The sequence below is a fragment of the Rhinolophus sinicus genome, chromosome 12 (genome assembly GCF_057876585.1).
Source record: "Rhinolophus sinicus isolate RSI-liver-muscle chromosome 12, RSI-T2T, whole genome shotgun sequence".
Classification (NCBI taxonomy): Eukaryota; Metazoa; Chordata; class Mammalia; order Chiroptera; family Rhinolophidae; genus Rhinolophus; species Rhinolophus sinicus.
In genome coordinates this window covers 39,534,475-39,556,126 of record NC_142512.1, presented here as the reverse complement: position 1 = coordinate 39,556,126, position 21,652 = coordinate 39,534,475, and the positions used below count along the sequence as shown (strand labels likewise).

The following is a 21,652-nucleotide window of genomic DNA, read 5'->3' as shown; positions in this document are numbered from 1 at the left end:
TATCCTCCTCCTATAGTCCCTATCTCGGCTAACCTTATGGGATCCCAGAATATTACCTAATCAATTACCTAAGAGTCATCCCCAACTCTCTTTATTCTCCAAATTCAATCAATAATCATATCCTCCCAACTTCTTTTTTCCATCCCTCCCTTTATCTTTCCCAACAGGACCCTTGTCCTAACCGTGTAATTGACCTCTTTTTTCATTTCAGTCTGATATGTTGTCCTCTGCTTTTCACTTAGGATTCATTCCAAATTCCTTAGACTAGCACAGAAGGCTGAAGATGATCCAGCCCCTATCTAGTCTGGACCACACATTTCTTAAAGATTGTAACCATATCTCTTTCATCTCTGCATTTATTTAGCATCATGTCTTCATTTTTGTATTTAACATTGAACACTAGACGTACTAGTTATACATGTTAAATAAAAACATCAGTCAATGTTTATGTCACTGTTCAAGGTAATTAATAGATGTCATAATCATGGTAAGACCAGAGAAGTTACCGGGATCATATATCTTTTTAAATAACACTTTTGTCCTGCTCTGGTGGTATAAAATATGTGTTTCTGTTCTTAATGGTTCTTTATATACCTCTCTGGTAATTAAGGCCCAACTGTAGCTGATAGTACCCTACTACAGTCTTACTTAACTTTTAAAACTTTATAATATCCTATGTCAGATAATGATGGTATATTCTTCGGGTCTAGATGAAAGTAAAGGATTACTCACTCAAAATTAGAAGTCAAAATAATGAACTTAATATAGAATGAGCCCTATTATATTCAAGATAACAAACACCCTGAAGCAACAGCTAGGGATGTTAGACATTAATTTTTGTAAATCATCCAATTATGCATAATTTCATGCTAATCTCAATGATGCCATTTTTATTTTGGCATGTATTACTCAAATAGAAACACCCCAATCATTGGGTATAAAAGCCCAAAGAGACCATCAGTGCACAATATTCTGTTCTCCTTTGAAGTTACAGCTGTCCACAGACAAGGCGAACGTTTCTCATACTACTATGTCTCTCCGATTTTCTAGTGGGTCCAGGCGTATTTGCTTATGGTCTGGAACTGGATCTGTCAGACCCCCCAGTGGAAGTGCAGGTTTTGCAGGTAGCAATGCATGTGGCAGCTCTGTTGCTGGAAGTGGATTTTCCTGTGCTTTGGGAGGGAGCTTGGGCAGTGTTTCTGGTGGGAACCATGCTGGTAGTGCCCTTGGAAATGCTGCGTGTGCCGGCTTTGCTGGAAGTGAAGGGGGACTCCTCTCTGGGAATGAGAAGGTGACCATGCAAAATCTTAATGACCGCCTGGCATCCTACCTGGATAACGTGCGTGCTCTGGAGGAGGCAAATGCTGAACTAGAGAGAAAAATCAAGGGTTGGTATGAAAAATATGGTCCTGGATCATGCCGTGGACTTGATCATGACTACAGCAGATATCACTTAACTATCGAAGATCTTAAAAATAAGGTGAGAAATCACAATTTTAGTACTAGTCAGAGTATTTACAACTAAAAATCGCCTAACAAGAAGCATAGAATTACAATAGGAAATGCTTCATAACTGTTACCTGTAATTTATATTGTATTTACTAATTATTTATTTTGATAAATTATTCTTCTTAGTAGTCAAAAATAGGCACTTTAATTCATGAATTTCAATGTAGCTTAAATGTTACTAATCCCATTACTGTTTATTTAGAAATATATTCATTGATAAGAAAGTATCATATTCTAAGTTATATGAGAATAGAGAAGAAACAAAACCATATCTGTAATTTTTATAAGTTAAATTTTAAGCATTTTGGTTGTTACTTAAGGAAGTCAGATTTTTATGCAAAAACTTAATTGTGTAACACTTTTAATTTCCTGAATAATAAATAATAAAAGCAGACTTATTTGCTGTGTTCTCCCTTTTGATTTCTTCCAGATTATCTCTTCCACTACTGCTAATGCTAACGTCATTCTGCAGATTGATAACGCTAGACTGGCTGCTGATGATTTCCGGCTAAAGTAAGTGATAGAAAATAATCGTGCTCTAGAAAAAGTTTCCTATCTATTTTATTTGTTAAATAAAATTTTCAATTTCATGCCAAGTAGAATAAACTATAGGCTAAGAGATTGAAGGAAGTCACACATGTTATAATACTATAATACGATACAAAGCACGTTATAATATTTCCATCCGCTATACTCAGAATTTCTACATATTCATTATGTTGTTGGGACAAAATATCAGTGTATTTCTATGCCTGCCTAGCACAGTGCTGAGAATAAAGTAGATATTTGTAAATATTTGTTAACTAAGTAAAAATATTAAGATAAAATTCTAAATAGATATATTATGATTTAATTGGGATAGGCCATTGGAATTTGTGTGACTAAATATCTACAGATTATCCTGCACAGAATTGGGTGAGTGGAGTGGAGAAGGGCTTTCTTTTGTATGTTTTTATGATATTTAGACTCCGAATTCAATTTTTAACTTTCTGTTGAGGTTTTATTTTTCCATCTCTTGAGGTAGTCTCACTTGTGCTGATATTCATTTAATGCCTCCCAAGGTATGAAAATGAGCTCGCCCTTCACCAAAACACAGAGGCCGACATCAATGGGCTACGGCGAGTCCTGGATGAACTGACGCTCTGCAGGACCGACCAGGAGCTACAGTATGAATCCCTGAGTGAAGAGCTGACGTATCTCAAGAAGAACCATGAAGAGGTAGGAGAAGCTTTACTTCTAGTCACATCACAATGCTGTACATTTTAAATACGTTGAGGGGAGCCATTAAATTACAATAGGAATTCATGCTCATTATAATAACTCAAACAATGCCATGGCATGTAAAGAAAGAATTTCATTTCTCCCACTCTGCCCTTCTAATCTCATCCCCCAAGCTAATAAATGTTAACAATTTGATCTGTAGCCTTCCAGTTTTTAGACTGATATAATAGTCTATCCTTCTGAATAATAATACATTCATTTTGTATTAATGCAACCATTTTTCTTTTCACTATATTATTTCTTCTATTCACATAGGCTTATCTTGAGGTCAATTTTCTCACAAAAGAGCTCTCTGACCAGGAAGATGTTAATGTTTTCTCTACTTAGTGAGTCTGGGTTTACTTTAATGTGGAACCCTGCACAATAATACCCCATTATTTGTCATATAACAGCAGGGAATTTCCCTAAGAAAATTATTATCCCAAAAGTAATTGCAAAGTCTCCAAAACCATGGATGACAAATTTTCAGAAAACAAGATAGGATGCGTGTGCCCCATCATTGGTTAAAAATGGCTAAAACACCAAATCTACTTGCCCCAAAGGAGAAAATTATGGGAGAGGGAAAGAGAAGGGAAAATTTCAAAAGGAAAAATGAAAATAAAAGAGAAACGGGAAAGGAAAGAGTGTCCCAGAGCAGAGGCCTGGAAAAGTCAGGCCACCCAAAAATATTAGCAGAAGAGTGAAAAAGTAACCCATGCATTGCAGAGGAAAAGAAACAGTCCCAGAAAAGAAGACGTAGCAACCACAGGTGTCTGGCCAGGGTGGGGTCAGGATCACAGCAGGATTCATTTTGCCCCTTAAAGACACACTAACCAAAAGGTGCCTCTGAATGTACTGAGGGTAAGAGTAAGAGCCACTCAAATCTCAACTCCTGAGAGTGTCATATCTACCACACTCACCAGTGACCGGTGTCCCTAGGATAACTTCAAGCAATTCAATTTTCAAATTTTTATAACACCAGGAATTTTTTTCACATGAACTCTTACACAAAACGCCCAAAATATGGAAATAAAGTAATCAGTGTTCTCCTTGGACGATGTAAATCTTGTGCTCTTGGTGGACACTGGAAAGCCACTGATCTAAGGTCATAAAAATATGGTTCAAGAAAGCAGAAATACCAACCCATCAAAAGCAGGTACAAATGAAAAAGGTCAACTACCTAAAGAACTAAGTGCAAATCACTGATAGGTTGATTTGTCCAGAAATCCTTTCTTTGATTGGGTCAGACTACTTAATGATTCCATTTGGGACATATCCTAGCACACAGGGGCCAGAGAGTGTAGTTGCTAAGAGCAGACACTCTGGAACTAGAGTACCTATCGTGTTCAAATCGCAGAGTGTTTGAATCCCAGCCTTTTAAAGTACTAAGAATCTTGGGTGATTACTTTAACCTCTCTGTGCCTCAGTTTCCTAATCTGTAAAATAAAATAGGTCTAATAATAGTACCTACCACATAGAGATGTTAAAAGAAGTGAATGAGTCAGTGCACGTAAACTGCTTAGAACAACGTCTGGTATTAACAAGCACTCCATAAATGTTAGCTGTTGTCCCTCAGATGAGAGTTCCATGAGGGCAGGGATTTTTATTCGTTTTTTCCACTGCTCCCATCCACATCAGCGCTCCCTGACATTGAGTCAATGGCTATGTGCTTAATAACTCTCTGGTCTTTGTATCCCCTTCTCATCTAAAAGAACAGAACACTTCTTTGGAGATGTTGTGACTGTTTTTAGTTGTGGTGTTGGTTGTGGTCGTTTTGATTAACCGATAACTAATTAAACAGATGACTGGCATGACTATGGATCGCATAAATCCGTTAAAAAAAAATCTTGTGCCTTGAATTATACACTGGAAATTAAAGCACAGACTTTGAGATGTAAATAACACTTCAGGAAATTTCTCAGACGGCAGGTGAACACAAACGGCCCCTAAAGTCATGCTCATCTTTCCCTTCAGGAAATGAAGGCTCTGCAGTGCGCCGCGGGGGGCAACGTGAACGTGGAGATGAACGCGGCGCCCGGGGTGGACCTCACCGTCCTGCTGAACAACATGCGGGCCGAGTACGAAGCCCTCGCGGAGCAGAACCGCCGGGACGCGGAGGCCTGGTTCAACGAGAAGGTGAGGGCCGCGCACCCAGCCCTGCCCACACCTCCCGGTGGGAACAGACCCGGTTAACCCCACTGCGCCTGGCCTTCCAGAGCGCCACCCTGCAGCAGCAGATCTCCGACGACGCGGGCGCGGCCACCTCGGCCAGGACCGAGCTGACAGACATGAAGCGCAGCCTGCAGACCCTGGAGATCGAGCTGCAGTCCCTTCTGGCAACGGTAGGTGAGACAGCAGGTCAGCCTGGATTTCGTGATTCTAAAAAGTCAAACTGAAACTCTTCCCTTTTTCCCTGTTACAGCTTTACCTACAAACACTTAACAGAGAGAGCAAGAAAGACAGGGAGACACTCAGAAAGAGAGACAGACAGAGCTTTCTTCCTCCCTGAGGTCGCGGAGGATTTCGTTCCTGGCAGGTGCCCCGTGTCCATTTCACGAACTAGTTCCTTCCCCCAGGTAATTCATCTCAGCCCTGAGCAGCAAGCAGGTGCAGTATTGCCCCATCCGAAAATTAAGTGGCAGGCCTACAGTGTCAGGCGGCCATGCAAGGCCAAGCTAGTGTCACCAGCATTTCCTACTAGTGATGAAAGCCTATTAAAAGCCACTTGGGGCTTTTCATCGGGCAGAGGAAAAGAGGGTACGTATCTGATCGATAGAAGCACCATCCGTCAGCCTCTTCACCCCGTGTCCAGGGCAGAAGGCCCATCCTCATACACCCCCCAGAGCCATGCCAGTTACTTCAGAGGTTACCATGGAAACAGCCCAGGACGAAAGCCAGCTTCCCTTCTGGAGTGTGAGAGGGCAGCACCCAAAAGGCTTGATTTTGAAAATTACCAGCATAGATGTGGCCCAAGGATTCCCGTCAGCATCAAAGGTTTCCTACTCCCTGAGGACACCAGGTTGTAACACACAGCAAGAGCCACTATTATACAAATGACTATAGTGATCCAAGAAAGAAAACATGACTCAAAACAAAAGGAAGATTATTTTGGTTTAGCCACCCTAAAAAGGCACGGTCCTTTCTTACCATATGGTGTTTAGATTGGAGACCTGTTTCACCACTGGTTAACCCCCAGTTAACTAGTGTGCCCCTCTTTTCCTCACTCTTGCCACCACTGCTGGCTGGTACGGGAGACCTTCCCTGCCACTTGGAGCTCCTGGAACCCTTCTCTCTTCCCCATTCCCTTCTTTCCTACAACTAGAGCCCTGAGGACCAGTTCCTAATGCTCTACCCTGAGCACCAATCCTTCTCATTTCATTAAAGGAAATAAATTCCTGAGTTCTCAGATCAATCAGAATTTAAGCATTTTCACATAGAAACAATGGTGTTAGAAAGTAGTTAGGTTTTCTCGGCAGCCAGTAGGACTATAGTTTGAGTCATGAGATAATCCACAATCAAAAGCCCATTTTAACACACAACGTCATGAATTATAGAATAATGGTGGCATAGAACTTAACTTCCATACCTGACACACTTTTGTCATACGATGAATTCTAAACACAATCTCCTATAGTTTAGGACACAAATCATGTGTAAGTTGGGAGTTGTCTAAATGTAGAAAGGTTTCATATGCTTCCCGTAGCATTCAAACTCCCAGGTTCACCCTGTCCTCCTTCCTCATCTATTAGGTTGGTGCAAAAGTAATTGTGGTTTAAAAGGTTAAAAATAATTGCAGAAACTACAATATAATGTAAGCCAACATAATATAACCAATATAACATAACCAACATAATATAAGCCAAGCTTTACAGCAGAAGGCTGTGAGCTAGAGATGCTGTCCCTTCTGCTTTAATAAGACCGGGTCTTATATTAGGTTTTGCTCCAAAAGACACATTAAGGCTTATGTTCAGGGGATATCCTCCTGAAAAAAATCATGCGAGGGCTTGTTTTCCGGTTAGGTCTTATTTGGGGGAAAACATGGTATAACCTTTAAAAGGAATAACACATGAAGACACCTCATCAGGAAAATTAAAGGTTAAACAGCCAAGCACACAGCTCACTGACATCCTGCCACTTGCTGCCTCACCCTTCACATTACCATCCTGCTCACCTTCCACTCCGTTGTCCCCAGAGAACCCAGCACCACCCATGTAATGTACTGGTCAGCCTGCTGGACCCAAGGTTTGCCTGTTGTGACGAATATTTTATAACTCCCTCTTTACAATCCTAGAATGAAGTCAATAGATAATTAGCAATACACACACCAAAAAATTTAAAACCAGTGTAATGGCATAACTGCAATAAAAAGGAAAAATAAAAGTATTTTTAAATAAATATATTTTCTATGTAAATACTGGGCCCAACTACCCTAGCACATATAGTGAAAGAGACAGAGGCTTACACATTCCTTTGATAAGTAGGTTTTATTTTAAACAATGTAAGATCAGGAGCTGCTCCACACAAGAAGCAAAGGAAAATGAAAGAGTGGAGTGGGGGTGGATACTCGGATAATAACCAATATCAGGAGAAGTAATAACCACCCAGATGTGTTTATATATGATAAAGGGAAAAAGGAAAATGACTGTAATTGAAGTAGGGAATCACATGACAAGACAAATTACAGACTATGGAAGTAGAAATGAGGAGGTACAATATTCATGAGTAGTGTTGAAATAATGAGTTGTACTATGTTGTGAAATATATCTCTTGTCTTGAAATCCCGCCCCTTTTAAGGCATTCATTCAATCTCCAGTGCTTAAGAAAAGGCCTTTGATTGACAATTAAAAATTGAGGACGGATTAGAAAAAGAAACAGCAGCACAAAAGTTCTTGGAACAGTGGTGGGGATAGTAGCAGAATAAGATCGAAAAAAAACAAGCAACCCAAAAATAAATATGTAATTTTATAATTTTGCTACCCCCAAAAAGTATTTTCTTTTGATTTCTTATTGTGTTACTCCAAAAAAAAGTGTTTTATTGTATAGGTTGGTCAAAATATGAAATTTTACCTAAATATCATGAATGTCCATTGGAACATTGAAAAGTCTTGTGGGAAGAGGGTTATTATCCCATGTCAGGTCATTCCGTATGCCTGGCCCCCACCTAGTAAATGTCAGTCACTTCCCCTTCCTCTCCACTTTCCATTTTTATGGTGATGAGCACCACCCATTTCCAAAACTTGTCCAGGGAGCAGTACTGCCTTTTGCTTGGAAACACTGGTCTACATAGTTTTCAAAGTGGCATCATCCCTTGCTCTAACATCTTTTATGTCCTCAGAAACAATCCCTGGAGTGCTCTTTGACCGAGACCGAAGGCAACTACTGTGCGCAGCTGGCCCAGATCCAGGCTCAGATCGGGGCCCTGGAGGAGCAGCTACACCAGGTCAGAACCGAGACCGAGGGTCAGAAACTGGAGTACGAGCAGCTCCTGGACATCAAGGTCCATTTGGAAAAAGAAATTGACACCTACTGCCACCTGATAGATGGAGATGGAAAGTAAGTAACACTATTTGAAAATCCAGTTCTACCGGTACCTGTCTTAAACCACAACCATCCACTCACTGCCCACTCCCCTTCCATGCCTTCCAAGCCTTTTCTTATTCCTACAGCAGAAAAGCATGTCCACCTCTTGCCCCTGCAGTCATCTCTTCCATACTTTGTACATCACTGCCTCTCTCTCATCTGCCTTGGATGACCCCAGTCAACCCTGCAGAAACCCCCATTTATCATCCATGTCAATCACTGTGGGTATCAAAATTCTCCCCACCCCACCTCCCAGGTTTTATCCATCTTTCAGTTCATTCCTAATATCACTGCTGCCCTGAAATAAACGTACTCTGCACAAACCCTCAGGATCTACATGTAAATATATAAATATATATAAATATATATAAATATATATATATATATATATATCCACCTTAACTTTTAAATTCTTGGGTTTAAAAAGTCAAATGGAAACAAGATTGTTTCATATCCTCTTTTTCCATAACATGTAATTACTTTTAGCTCCTGCACACACAAAAAATTTAATATCTTTCTTTATAAAAAAACTGTCATAAAATCTGTTTTTGGCATATAAAGTTCACCTTGAATTCATGTTCACCTATTGATTCAGTGAATATTTCTCAACTGATAAAAAGAAATGTTAAAAAAATAAACTATTTTTGTTTGTTTGTTTGTTTACAGCTCATGCTCCAAATCAAAGGGCTTTGGATTAGCAAGCTCAGGGAATTCAACTAAAGGTAATAAAACCTAGTTCTATTTCTATTGCAGCAAATACTTTTACATTAATGGTAATCATGCACCATGGTAACAGTCTATATTCAAGCAATTTTAAGTAAAGTGTTTGGAACTTATAGTATTATTTTGAATGGATGAAACTATCCCAAAATATTATTATAAATCTATACTTACTCCCTCATCAAAAATGCAAATAATAAATTACAACCAGCAGTGGAACTCCTTGTCATGTAATCTTTTAGGTTGAATGTGTATATTCACATATGTTTTGTTTCTAGATTTACCCAAAACCACACTGGTAAAGACGGTGGTTGAAGAGATAGATCAACGTGGTAAAGTCCTTTCATCGAGGATTCACTCCATTGAAGAAAAGACATCTAAAATGACCAATGGCAAGACAGAACAAAGGGTTCCTTTCTAGCTGTCATGTTAGAGAAAGGAATAATGTGGGAAAATATCCTGTGCAACTGCATTATTCTAAATATCAAGGAGATAATAAAAATACTTCCTACCCTTAAAGACAAGTTACTTAGCAAAAATACCTGTTTTCTTCGTTAACTTTTACAGGAAGTTGGGTGTTTGTTTTCAAATAAACAAAAAAGTTGATGTGTACTCATTTCCATTCATTCATGACTAATAATAATTATTTGTGATTTTTTTTCTATGTCTGATAGAAATATATTATGAAATATATTTTAATTGCCTTTCACTGTAGTTTTGAATAATAACCAATACCACATGGCATTTAAATATTAAGCATTACTAGGCATAATCTTTAAATCTCACTATTTAAAATTTTTTTACTTAAGTATAGTTGGTATACAATATTATATTGGTTGCTACGTTAGCTTCAGGTGTAAAATATAGTGATTTGGCATTTTTATACCTTACTATGTGATCACCCACTGATTCTAGTACTCATCTGTCACCATGCAAACTTATCACAATATTATTAACTATATTCCCCTTCCCCTTTTCACCCACCTCCCCACCTCTCCCTTTTGACAACTCTCCCTTTGGTCTCTGTTTCTATGAGTCTGTTTTTGCACGGGCAAATCTTGAATATTTCAGAAATTCTCCTGTGATTGAGAAGTCTCGCCCCTAGATGGCACATTCCTAGTATGTTACCCTTGATCCTATCTCAAGCTCTTCTAGAGATCTAGATACTTCCCAGGATACCATTCCCCTTATAATCAGGATTATCTCTGGAAAGATCCACAGCAATAAGCCTCGTGTTAATGACTAGTTTTCTAAAGCAAAGATCGGCAAACTTTCTGCCAAGGCCCAGATAGTAAATATTTCAGACTATGGAGGCCATAAGTTCTCTATTTCAACTACTCAACTCTACCATTGTAGCAGAAAGCAGCCGTAGACAATAGATAAATGAATGAGCTTGACTGGGTTCCAATAAAACTTTATTTATGGACAAAAATTTGGAATGCAAATAATTTTGACATGTCACGAAACATTCTTCTTTTGATTTTTCAATCATTTAAAAATGTAAAAACCATTCTTAGCTCATGGACTGTAGAAAAACAGGTGGCAGACCAAATTCAACCTACCAATACCTTTTCTAGAGCTTAAAATCTCATGAGGTTGATGAACACTATAGTTATTGTGTCTTTCTATGTTCTGTATCAAATATGTGGTAGGGATTTCCAACAAACATGAAATACCCTACCTACAGGGAGAGCAGTTTTCCTATTTCTCTAATCTATGGGAATTCTAATGAGAAGCCCCAATGAGGACAGGAATTCGACTCAATAACTCAACAGTTACATGGGAGTTGTAATAAATGGTGAAGTATAGAATATTTACAAAATCTTGAGCCAAAAGTCATCAATTGAAGCAAATACTAGAAATTCATGGGGAAATAACTTCCCAAATATACAATGTATGAAGCCAGATACATAATTTGCAGGGCTCAATACTAATTGAAAATGTAGAGTCCCTTGTTCAAAAATCAGGAAAAAGGTGTCATTAATGACATTAAAATATAAAGTTTTTTTCTTTCTTCTGCAGTTATATTCTCAAATTGTCATGGTTCTAAGTAAATAAAAATTAAAAATTTAAGTTATTGGCATACATTTTACCATTCATTCTTACATTGTACAATGCCTATTTTAAATCCAAATATACAACCATTTAACTTGCATACAGAATCACCAAAATTACAGAATTCATATTTTGTAGCTCAAACATGCATACCCAGTTCAACAATTAAGTTCGCGAACTTAATTGTCAGACTGATGTATTTTGTTCTTACCAAAACAGTGAGAACACTGCACCAAACGAATTGTTCTTTTACTTCTTTATATGCTCACAGTCTACCAACACTCTCCACTGTTGACCTACTGGTAAGTAAGAAAAGACAAGAAAAGGAACTGTGGGTTGCCCTATCTTTCTATGTCATTTTCAGAAGTGGTCGGCTAATACAGGAATGTAACACAAGAAAGTATATGACAAGGTTTCTCGATCATTCATGTTTCTTAGAATATCATTGCCTTTTTTCTATATTCGAAACAAGTTCCATTTGAATGGAGCACCTGGCCCTCTTTGGGTTGTCAGAGACCCTGTTTACCGGTCATAGACATATTTACCTTGTACTCGCGTTGAGGGTCACTGAATGCCTGCACATCATGGGTCCACCAGAATGCTGTGCCCGTGGACATTGCATATGTTGCATGCACTTAGGCAGTCAGAGACAACTGCAGACAAACATTTGTCATATAGACTCCTCTGCTCACTGACCTGCCCCATTGCACCATTGGACTTCACTTACAAGACACAAGTTTAGAGATAAAATTATTAAGAACATCAAAATGGCAACAGAAAAGCATTAAACCAAGTACGAGGACCTTCTGAACATGACAACTTTGAAGGCGCTATTTACTGGAATCATGGCTTCCACGGCTGTTGAGAAATCCAGAGCCATCCTAATTTTCCTGTCGTTGGATATGTCCATTCCAATTTTCCTGTTATTGGATATGTGCTGTTTTTCCTTCTGACACTTCAAGTGTCCTCTTTTTCTCCTTGTGTTTCTGACATATCTTGTACATGTGACTTGTTGTCAGGTTTTTTTCTTTTTTTTTTCATTTATTATGCTTGGTTCTTGGTGATCTCTTTCGATTTAGAAGCTCAGTCCTTTAGTCCTGAGTAATACTATAGACTATGTTTATAAAATAATTTCTTCATCATTTTTCCCTTTTCTCTTTTTGAAAAATGCACTAATGGTTGTTCTTCTTGGACCCAGTCTCTAATTTTCTAATCTTTTCTTGTATCCATCTTTTTATCCTTTGTTCTGCTCTTGGGGAGATTTTTTAAAGTTTATTTTCCAATCCCTCTATTGACGGTTTATTCTGAAAATTGATTTTTAATTCTAAGAGCTTTCTCGTGTTCTTCTGTTCAATTTTAATGATATTCTATTCATGTTTCAAATATGCAGTGTTTTGTTACTTCTAGGAATATTAATTATAGGTATTAATAGTTTTTTGTTTAAAGTTTTCTTGAACTTTCTTTATTGTCCCTGAGTGTTATTTTTCACTTCTTTCTTTGAGTCATGTTTTCAGTCTATGGTGATATTTGAAATTCTGTTTAAGAATAAGGCTTTAGGTAGTACCCTCAGTGGTCCCCCAGATTTTCTCTGCTTCATCAGTGTTTGGACAGAGCAGACACAGGGATGCCCCTTCTTTCACCTTCCAACCACCCTTCAACCTCTTTTCCAGTCGCAACCCTCGGAGCCATCTCAGCCATCCTCGGCCTCCAAGACCAGTCAACACCATTTTTTTTTAGCTTAACTCCTTATTGCTGAGCAACCATGAGCTCCAAAGTTGGTCAGAATTATTCCACCAAAGTGGAGGCCACTGTCAACCACCTGGTCAACCTGCACCTCCTACATTTACCTCTCTCTGGGCTTCTATTTTGACCACAATGATATGGCTCTGGAGGTGTGGGCCACTTAGTCTGCAAGTTGGCCAAGGAGAAGTGCAAGGGTGCTGACCATCTCTTGAAGATGCAAAACCAGCATGGTGGCCGTTCCCTCTTCCAGGACCTGCAGAAGGCTTCTCAAGATGAGTGGGGTAAAACTCAGGATGCCATGGAAACCGTCATGGTCATGAAGAAGAACCTGAATGAGGCCCTTTTGGATCTGCATGCCCTGGCTTCTGGCAGCACAGATCCCCATCTCTGTGACTTCCTGGAGAGCCACTTCCTAGGTAAGGAGGCACAACTCATCAAGAAGATAAGCAACCATCTGACTAACCTCCGCAGGCTGGCTGGCCCCCAGGCTGGGCTGGGCGAGTATCTCTTTGAAAGGCTCACCCTCAAGCACAACTAGGAGCCTTTGGAGTCCAGAGGCCTTTAAGGGAACCCTCTGCATCCCCCTGGTGTTGAGCTTCTGCCAGAGCCTCTCCCTGAAACCACTAGGCAGCCTTCTAACCAGACTGGAGCTCTCTCCCATGCCATGGACCAAATTGAAATAACAAAGCTTTTTGCAGGAAAAAAAAGAAAAGTGAGGCTTTAAATATTTGGAAGCTCTGTGTGTGCACGTATTTCACTCCAGGGTGGTTATGTGGTGAGATTTCTTTTGTGGGAAACACTCAAATACCTGTATCTGAAGATCTTTTTTTATTTAGGATTCTACAGCTTCCCTAGAGAAGAACCCAACCACCAGAGCTGGCTACATAACTTGCAAGGCCTAGTATATAATGAAAACCCTGGACCCCTTGTTCAGAAGTCAGGAAAAAGTTCAGTTAGATGTACTAAAACAAATAGTGTTTCTTTAGAAATATTCTAGTACTTAGAACACAGAGGTAATATTGATATATATATATATATATATATATATATATATATTTAAACTTATTAACCTACAAGTTGCAAAAAATAACATTTTTGATATCATTTTATACAATACAATAAATTATAATGCTTTATTAATGTGACCTCTTGAATAACCAACAGATTTTTCTGGCTCGCTTTTCTGCAAATTCACTTACTAGGTCATGAAAATTTATATTTTCAGCAACTTCATTTCAATCCATATAATTGAAAGTGATCAGTCATTCTTGGCAAAGATTTCAAATAATCTCAAATGGAAAGAACAACATGAACAAAGACCAAAAGGGAGTGAAAGGAGACTAATAAAATAAAAGAATGGACAAGTACGTTAGGTAGAAACTACATCAAGAAGAGTCTTAAATGTCAGGCAAGGAGGCTTCATCTAGCTTATAGTTGATGGATTTTGAACTAGAGGAGAGAAAGGGAAGAAATATTTACTACATATTATTGACAACCATAATTGCTTTACATATTTAACTACCCTTTAATAGCCTCACAACACAAGGACTAATGTCTCCATCTTAGAAATGAAAACCAAGCCTCAGAGAGAATGAACTTTGCATTGGTCCCACAACTAGAAAGTGGCAGAACTGGGATATGAATGCTGATATAAATGATTCAAGAGTCCACGTTCTTTCATAAATGGTGTTGTATTTCAGGAATGATAGTTTGGCAGCCACCTGCCTACTGACCATAATGGAAAGAAAAAAGACATGAAACCAGAAATCCAATTAAGGTTCTAATAATTGAGATGAAAGAAAATGATAGTGTCAAGGAAACTAGAAAAGAGAAAAATGCTGCAAGAGACACTGCAGAAGTAGATTCAATAGGACCTACTGACTTGTTTGATGTGGGTTATAGAAAAATGACACTAGTAATCTTAAGCATGACTCAAGGTAATTCCACAAAGTAACGAAGAAAGATGCAAAAGATCAAATTTTGATGCAAATGTAATTGCATGTTGAGTTGGAAGTCATGACTGAACATCCAAGTAGAAATGTCTGGAAGGCATAGTAAGGTGTGGGTCTAGAAAGGGGAAGAGGCCAGTGCTGAAGATGTATATTTAGAAACAATTCACATTGAGCCAGAGCCACAAGAAAGAATGAGATCACCAAGGGAGAGTGTGTAGAAAACAAGCGCACCAAGCACAAAACTGTAAGGAATGGCAAATTTTAGAGCATAGAGAAAGAAAGAAAAGGAGCAAACGGAGATACAGAAGTATTCTCAGAGAGGAATTGTTTAAAACTCAGTAAAATTGGGGTGGTCAGTATCAAAAGTGTCTAAAAGGATGTAGGAGAATAAATATGAGAAATAATGACTGAATTAGAGATGTGTGGTAACCAGCAATCTTTGAGAGCTTATTTTCATAAAGTGGTGGAACCAAAAGTCAGTAGTGAGTAGGAACTAAAAAATGAAGGAAGTGAATGCAGCAAATTTTTCTAGAAATAATGAAAGGAAGAAATGTAAAAATACAAGAAATCTAGAAATAGAATGGGAACATACAGGCCATAGTCTAGTCCCTTCGTTTTACAGATGTGGAAGGTGAGGCCTCAAGAGTTTAACCAATACCTTTACTTAGCCTGGTTAGCAGCAGAGGTTAGACAGAAAACTAGCAAAGATAAAATGGTAACTCAGTAGGAATGAGGATCAAGGAAAGACTTTCTGTCTCCAAACAAGAGTCCATTTAGCTCCTCAGTTTTCCTTTAGGACCTGCTCCTTCTTCTCCTACCACAAGCCCATTGTCTCAAAATGATTTTCAATCTGTCTGAATGAAAGATCATATTATTCATAGAAAACTATAACTATGATACCTCACTTGCTGGGGGAAAAAAATACTGTTGGCTCTGATCAAAGGGAAGAGAAATTTGTCTACCACACTTTTTCCCCGCCACACTTTTTTATTCTTATAGGAATTGTATAGTCCTGAAGCCTGGAAGACAGGAAGGCTTACTCATACTAAATTTGAAATGCATCACTATAATAATCTTGATAATACTCCTCCCTGTCCCATTTCGGAGATAACAAATAACCCCAAGGTAACTATCCACCTACGGAAATGGACACATTAGGTAAAGACATTCATTTAAAAAAAAAAAAAAGTCACCCAATTATGAATAATTCATGATGAGCTGGCAAACACCATTTTGCTATGGGTAGCAAAGTTCATCAAGAAACACCCCGATAACGAGTATATAAAGACTACCTAGACTGTTTGAGCAGGACATTCGCCATCAGAGCTTTACTCCAGGCACAAGCACTCCAGTCTGGACACTATGTCTGTGCGCTTTTCTTCTGCATCCAGACGCCTTGGTTCTTGCCAGGGCGTGGGCTCCGTGCGGCTGTCCAGTGCGGGAGCCGGAAACACAAGCGGTGTGCCAGGCTTTGGAAGCGGCTTCTCTTGCGCCTTTGGGGGGAGCTCATCTGCAGGCGGCTATGGCGCGGGGCTGGGCGGGGGAAGTGCTTCCTGTGCTGCCTTCCTTGGGAACGAACATGGCCTCCTCTCCGGCAATGAGAAGGTGACTATGCAGAACCTCAACGACCGCTTGGCCTCCTACCTGGAGAATGTGAGAGCACTGGAGGAGGCCAACGCCGACTTGGAGCAAAAGATCAAAGGGTGGTATGAGAAATTTGGGCCTGGTTCTTGCCGCGGTCTTGAGCATGATTACAGCAGATACCTCCCGATAATTGACGACCTTAGGAGCCAGGTAAGAAACACGATGTCCTAGGGTGATACCTGTAAGAGTGTTTAGCCGCGCACACAAATGTATAAGATTTCACACCCAGCAGAGCTTTGTTCTACCTTCTAATTTTCAGTAGCTCATTATTAACATTAAAATTCTAATCTTTGAACATTCCTCGCCTAGCATCTGGCATGAGGTGTGCATATTTATGCTTTTAATAATATTAAAATATCAAAAACTTCCCAGTGTCTCCAGCTACATATTTATGAGCTTTTCCATAGAAAGAATTTTTTATGGGTGGGGTGAGGAATAAAAGAGGCTGGAATTAAATTTCCCATTTTCAAAATAATCATCTTATGATCAGAGACAGAGTGCTAGAAATAATTATCATTTCATAGGTGACTTTTTTCAAGGAAATTTGAAATTTAAAAAAATATTTCCTCACTCTCAACTAACTCTCCAATTATCAGATAATTTCTGCAACTACAAGTAATGCCAGTGTTATCCTACAAAATGATAATGCAAGACTAACAGCTGATGACTTCAGACTAAAGTAAGTAGAGCTGAAGAGAAACCCCAAAATTTATCTAAACATTTCACTCCTTTATTTAGGCTATTTGAGGTTGGCTCAATTCTTTGTTTTTATTTGCTTGCTTTACACTAAATGCCTATTAGAACAACTAGCTGAATTATATATTTTACTTTGGAAATTTGGGGGCTGACATGGATGAGTGCCAAGAACACATGAAAGAGAATTTTGAGTATCGACCATTCTCTTGCTTCAAAGCAATTACTTTACTGCATTATTGGCGATCTAACTGAAGTTTTTAGTATATTTTAGCAGTTTGAACCTCAAAATTTAATTCGCGTTTTATGATAACCCTTAAAAGTAACGTGACTAATGAAACTTTCAAATATTTTCTAAGGTTCGAAAATGAACAGGCCCTTCACCAGAGTGTGGACGCGGATGTCAGCGGTTTGCGCAGGGTCCTAGATGAGCTCACTCTGTGCAGAACCGACCTAGGGATCCAGCTAGAAACTCTGAGCGAGGAGCTGGCTTACCTCAAGAAGAATCACGAGGAGGTAGATGCTCTGTCTCCCCCAATTTCACAATCTGCCTTCCTCTCAAATTTAAAAAATGAACTTCAGGTGACAAATACAATGCTTTACATCACTATTCAGGAAAGAACTGTCAGTTTCTCCACGTGGCTTAGATTGTTTGAACATGTGTCTATTCATCCCCCCTAAAAGAAATCAACGCTTTAAAAAAAGTTTCTAACTATCTGGATCATGTCTGTCTGGCTCCTTTAAAAATATTCAGATCCTAACATGGTTAAACAAAATTTTTCCAGGAAATGAAGGCTCTACAGTGCGCCGCTGGGGGCAACGTGAATGTGGAGATGAACGCGGCGCCCGGGGTGGACCTCACCGTCCTGCTGAACAACATGCGGGCCGAGTACGAAGCCCTCGCGGAGCAGAACCGCCAGGATGCAGAGGCCTGGTTCAACGAGAAGGTGAAACCACGCTAGGGCGAGCTTACATGGTCCTGGTGCTGAAGCAAGCGTCACCCTAACAGTCACCCTAACACAACTCCTAACGTTTCAGAGCGCCTCGCTGCAGCAACAGATTTCTGACGATGCCGGCGCCACCACCTCAGCTCGGAATGAACTTACTGAGATGAAACGTACTCTTCAAACCCTGGAGATTGAACTTCAGTCCCTCTTAGCAATGGTAAGTAAAAATTACAAAATGAAACAAAAAACGATTTGCTTTAGAAGTTGAGAAAACAAATGTAAAGAGTTTTCTTCCACATGATAGTACTTATTTTCGTTTTTATCCACTAATTACTATGCTTGAAACAAGACATTTGCATTTTACACAGTCGAATCCTCTGTGCCTGAAAAGTATACCTAGCTGCTAATAAGTATTAAACATTAGAAATTGTCAAATACAATTTTTTTTGAGGTACTCGAAAAAGAAAATAGATTTTACCGCAAATCCTCTGTCTCAAAAGATCAAAAACCACGGTCCATGGAGTACAAAATTATGTTTGTTCCCCTCCTATTTTCTTCACCTAGCATTCCTTTTGGCCACTTAATTAAGAGCTCTTACAATATCCTTTTAAGTGGCATAAACAAGAAGCAAAGTAGAGGCATGAAGGTTGCCTACACAGCTAAACATGAATGATAATAATAATAATAATAACCTTTTTTATTAAGGGTTTGCCCAGCACTTTCACCCACATGAGTCCACAAGAACCCTGGGGCTTGGGAAGGGCAGACTTTATACTTCATATCATTATTTCCGAAAGAAGAATCTGAAATTCAAAGAAGTTAAGCAGTTGGATACAAAGGAACCAGAACTTCTCCAAATTTTCTAACTCCCAAGTCTATACTTTTTCCACTATGGCTAGTAAACCTCCAGAGTTTATTTACAAAAGAGGCTATGAACATATATAAAATTAGGACTTCATATTAAAATTCTTACAGATGAAAGAATAAGACACTCCCATCTTTATTCCACGTAAAATTACAGCCAGCATCGCTCTGGGGGATAAACCCTATATAAACCCATGTGGATTCACAAGCCAATGAATCAAACTATTTAATGCTGAAAAAGGCCACTCTTTTCTTTGGGTCATTCTAATTTCTGGAAAGTATATGCACTCAACTACAGAGTTATTTTTTAAAGAAGAGCTATGATCCTCACGAGAAAAGGATGTAACATGATTAGAAATGAGTTAACAAAGTATAGGGGGACTTTTATTCCTGGGGAAAGTGGCAAATTGTGTCTGACTCTACAAACACAGGCCATATCGGTGGACGGGAGGGAGGAGGGTCTTTAGACTGTGCCCTGTAAGGAAACCACTTCATCTTTGCTAACACTCCTGGGTCTATGAGTAACATTCACCACCAACTGTGTTGTTCTCAAATAGAAAATTAGTATGACATCTAATAATGGCAATAATTAATATTGAACAAGTGGAATCTTTCAGATAAGTGTGGTTATTTGTGTTATGCAAGGATAACTCTCCTAAGTATCTCTCAAGTGCTTTGCCTTATTTTAAAACACTACTGGGACATTATTTTATACTAAACTATGTCTTACTGATCCACAGAAACAATCCCTGGAGTGCTCCTTGACAGAGACCGAAGGCAACTACTGTGCGCAGCTGGCCAAGATCCAGGCTCAGATCGGGGCCCTGGAGGAGCAGCTGCACCAGGTCAGAACCGAGACTGAGGGGCAGAAACTGGAGTACGAGCAGCTCCTGGACATCAAGGTCCACTTGGAAAAAGAAATCGAGACCTACTGCCGCCTGATAGATGGAGAGGATGGGTAAGTACTGCTTCCATTGAGAAAACAATTTATTTTAAGGTTATTGAAGATTTTTTGAAATCACGTACAAAGTATTTATGGTCTGCGTCATGTGTACATAAACCTTCCTAGTGTTACTTAAGAATCCAATGATCTTCCATCTTAAATCATTATTTTTAGTTTCCTCAGCAAAACACAGAGTGAAATCATAAATACAAGCTCTCCATATTTTTACAGCTCTTGTGTTAAAGCAAAAGGCTACAAAGGACCAGGAAATCAGATTAAAGGTAAACAAAAGCTGTGTTGAGCATTCAATGTTTATTTGTATATGTTTCAAATGTTGAGTTAATTTAATAAATTGTGAACTTGATAAATTCTAACAATTCATCTGTGTCATTTTAGATTCATCAAAAACCACTCTGGTTAAAACAGTTGTTGAAGAAATAGATCCTCATGGTAAAGTTCTCTCGTCCAGAGTTCACACCATGGAAGAGAAATCCACCAAAGTCAACAACATGAAGAGTGAACAGAGGGTGCCTTCCTGAACCCCAAAAAAGGATCCCTAAATTAAAATACCAAGTTGAAGCTAGATTACTAAATAAGGGACCACTTATTTTTCTGCTTTTCTCCCAATAAATTAAGACAAACTATTTAGAATAGTAACATTTCTTTGGCTTTCTCTGTGGTGGTGTTTCAATAAAAGTTCTTCCTGTTGCAAATCATCTTCACTAGTTCTGGTCAATCTTTGCATTTTAAACATAACCCCCAATTGAAGCTGAATTTTGTTTTTAATTTCTTCTGTTTAATTCAATGGTGTTCACAAGTTAGGAGTAAGTTTAACAGGTAAACTAATTGGAGTCTTTTTCACATTTCTGTAAAATTTACAATTTTCCTTCCTTCTATAAATACTTACTAAGCACACACTAAGTGCCAGTAATGAGAATAAAATAGTAAACAAAATCTAATCCCTGAGTCCAACATGCTTATAGAAGTGGAAATAAGGAGTTGAAGAATCAGAAACATCCTAAAAATAAAGAAAAAAAATCAGATGATGCTATCCGAAGGAAAAGAAAGAGACGTGGAGAGTAAGTAGTGCAAGTGGGGAATTCCACAATGTTAGGCCACAAAACAAATCTTAACAAATTTAAGAAGATTGATATCATATCAAGTATCTATTTCAGCTACAATAGTAAGAAACTAGAAATCAATGACAGGATGAAAATGGAAAATTCAAAAATATGTAGAAATTAAATAACACACTCCTGAACAAATCAGTAAGTCAAAGAAGAAATCAAAAAGGAAATTTAAAAAATCTTAAGACAAATGAAAATGAAAATACAATATACCACAACTTACAGGATGCAGCAAAAGCAGTTCTAAGAGGAAACATAGTGATAACTGCCTACATTAAGAAAGAAGAAAGATTGCAAATAAACTATCTAACTTTACACATTAAGGAACTAGAAAAAGAAAAAACTTTTTAAAAAGCCCAAGGTTAGCAGAAGGAAGGAAATGATAAAGACTAGAGCAGAAATAAATAAAGACTAGAAAAATGATAGAAAAGACCAACAAAACTAAGAGTTGGTTTTTTTGAAAAGATAAAATTGACAAATCTTTAGTTAAACTACCAAGAAAAAAAGGGAGAGAAGACTCAAATAAATAAAATTATAAATGACAGAGGAGACATTACAACTGATGCCAGAAATACAAAGAATTATAAGAGAATACTAGAACATTTATATGCAAAC

General features: G+C 38.6%; 2 protein-coding genes and 1 pseudogene across 2 annotated transcripts; all 3 read left to right on the top strand.

Moving 5' to 3' along the window:
* The first annotated feature begins 625 nt into the window (after positions 1–625).
* Positions 626–9,673, top strand: KRT28 (keratin 28). The gene is made up of 8 exons (XM_019747551.3): positions 626–1,480; positions 1,940–2,022; positions 2,571–2,727; positions 4,744–4,905; positions 4,986–5,111; positions 8,105–8,322; positions 9,016–9,071; positions 9,348–9,673. Exons 1-8 carry the CDS (start codon positions 1,031–1,033, stop codon positions 9,488–9,490), a joined length of 1,395 nt encoding a protein of 464 aa, XP_019603110.3. The 5' UTR covers positions 626–1,030; the 3' UTR covers positions 9,491–9,673.
* A 3,213-nt stretch (positions 9,674–12,886) lies between these two features.
* Positions 12,887–13,405, top strand: LOC109455756 (ferritin light chain-like; annotated as a pseudogene).
* Positions 13,406–16,181: 2,776 nt separating this feature from the next.
* KRT27 (keratin 27) lies at positions 16,182–20,449 on the top strand. The gene is made up of 8 exons (XM_019747552.3): positions 16,182–16,613; positions 17,060–17,142; positions 17,516–17,672; positions 17,942–18,103; positions 18,195–18,320; positions 19,708–19,925; positions 20,142–20,191; positions 20,307–20,449. Exons 1-8 carry the CDS (start codon positions 16,182–16,184, stop codon positions 20,447–20,449), a joined length of 1,371 nt encoding a protein of 456 aa, XP_019603111.2.
* Positions 20,450–21,652: the final 1,203 nt, after the last annotated feature.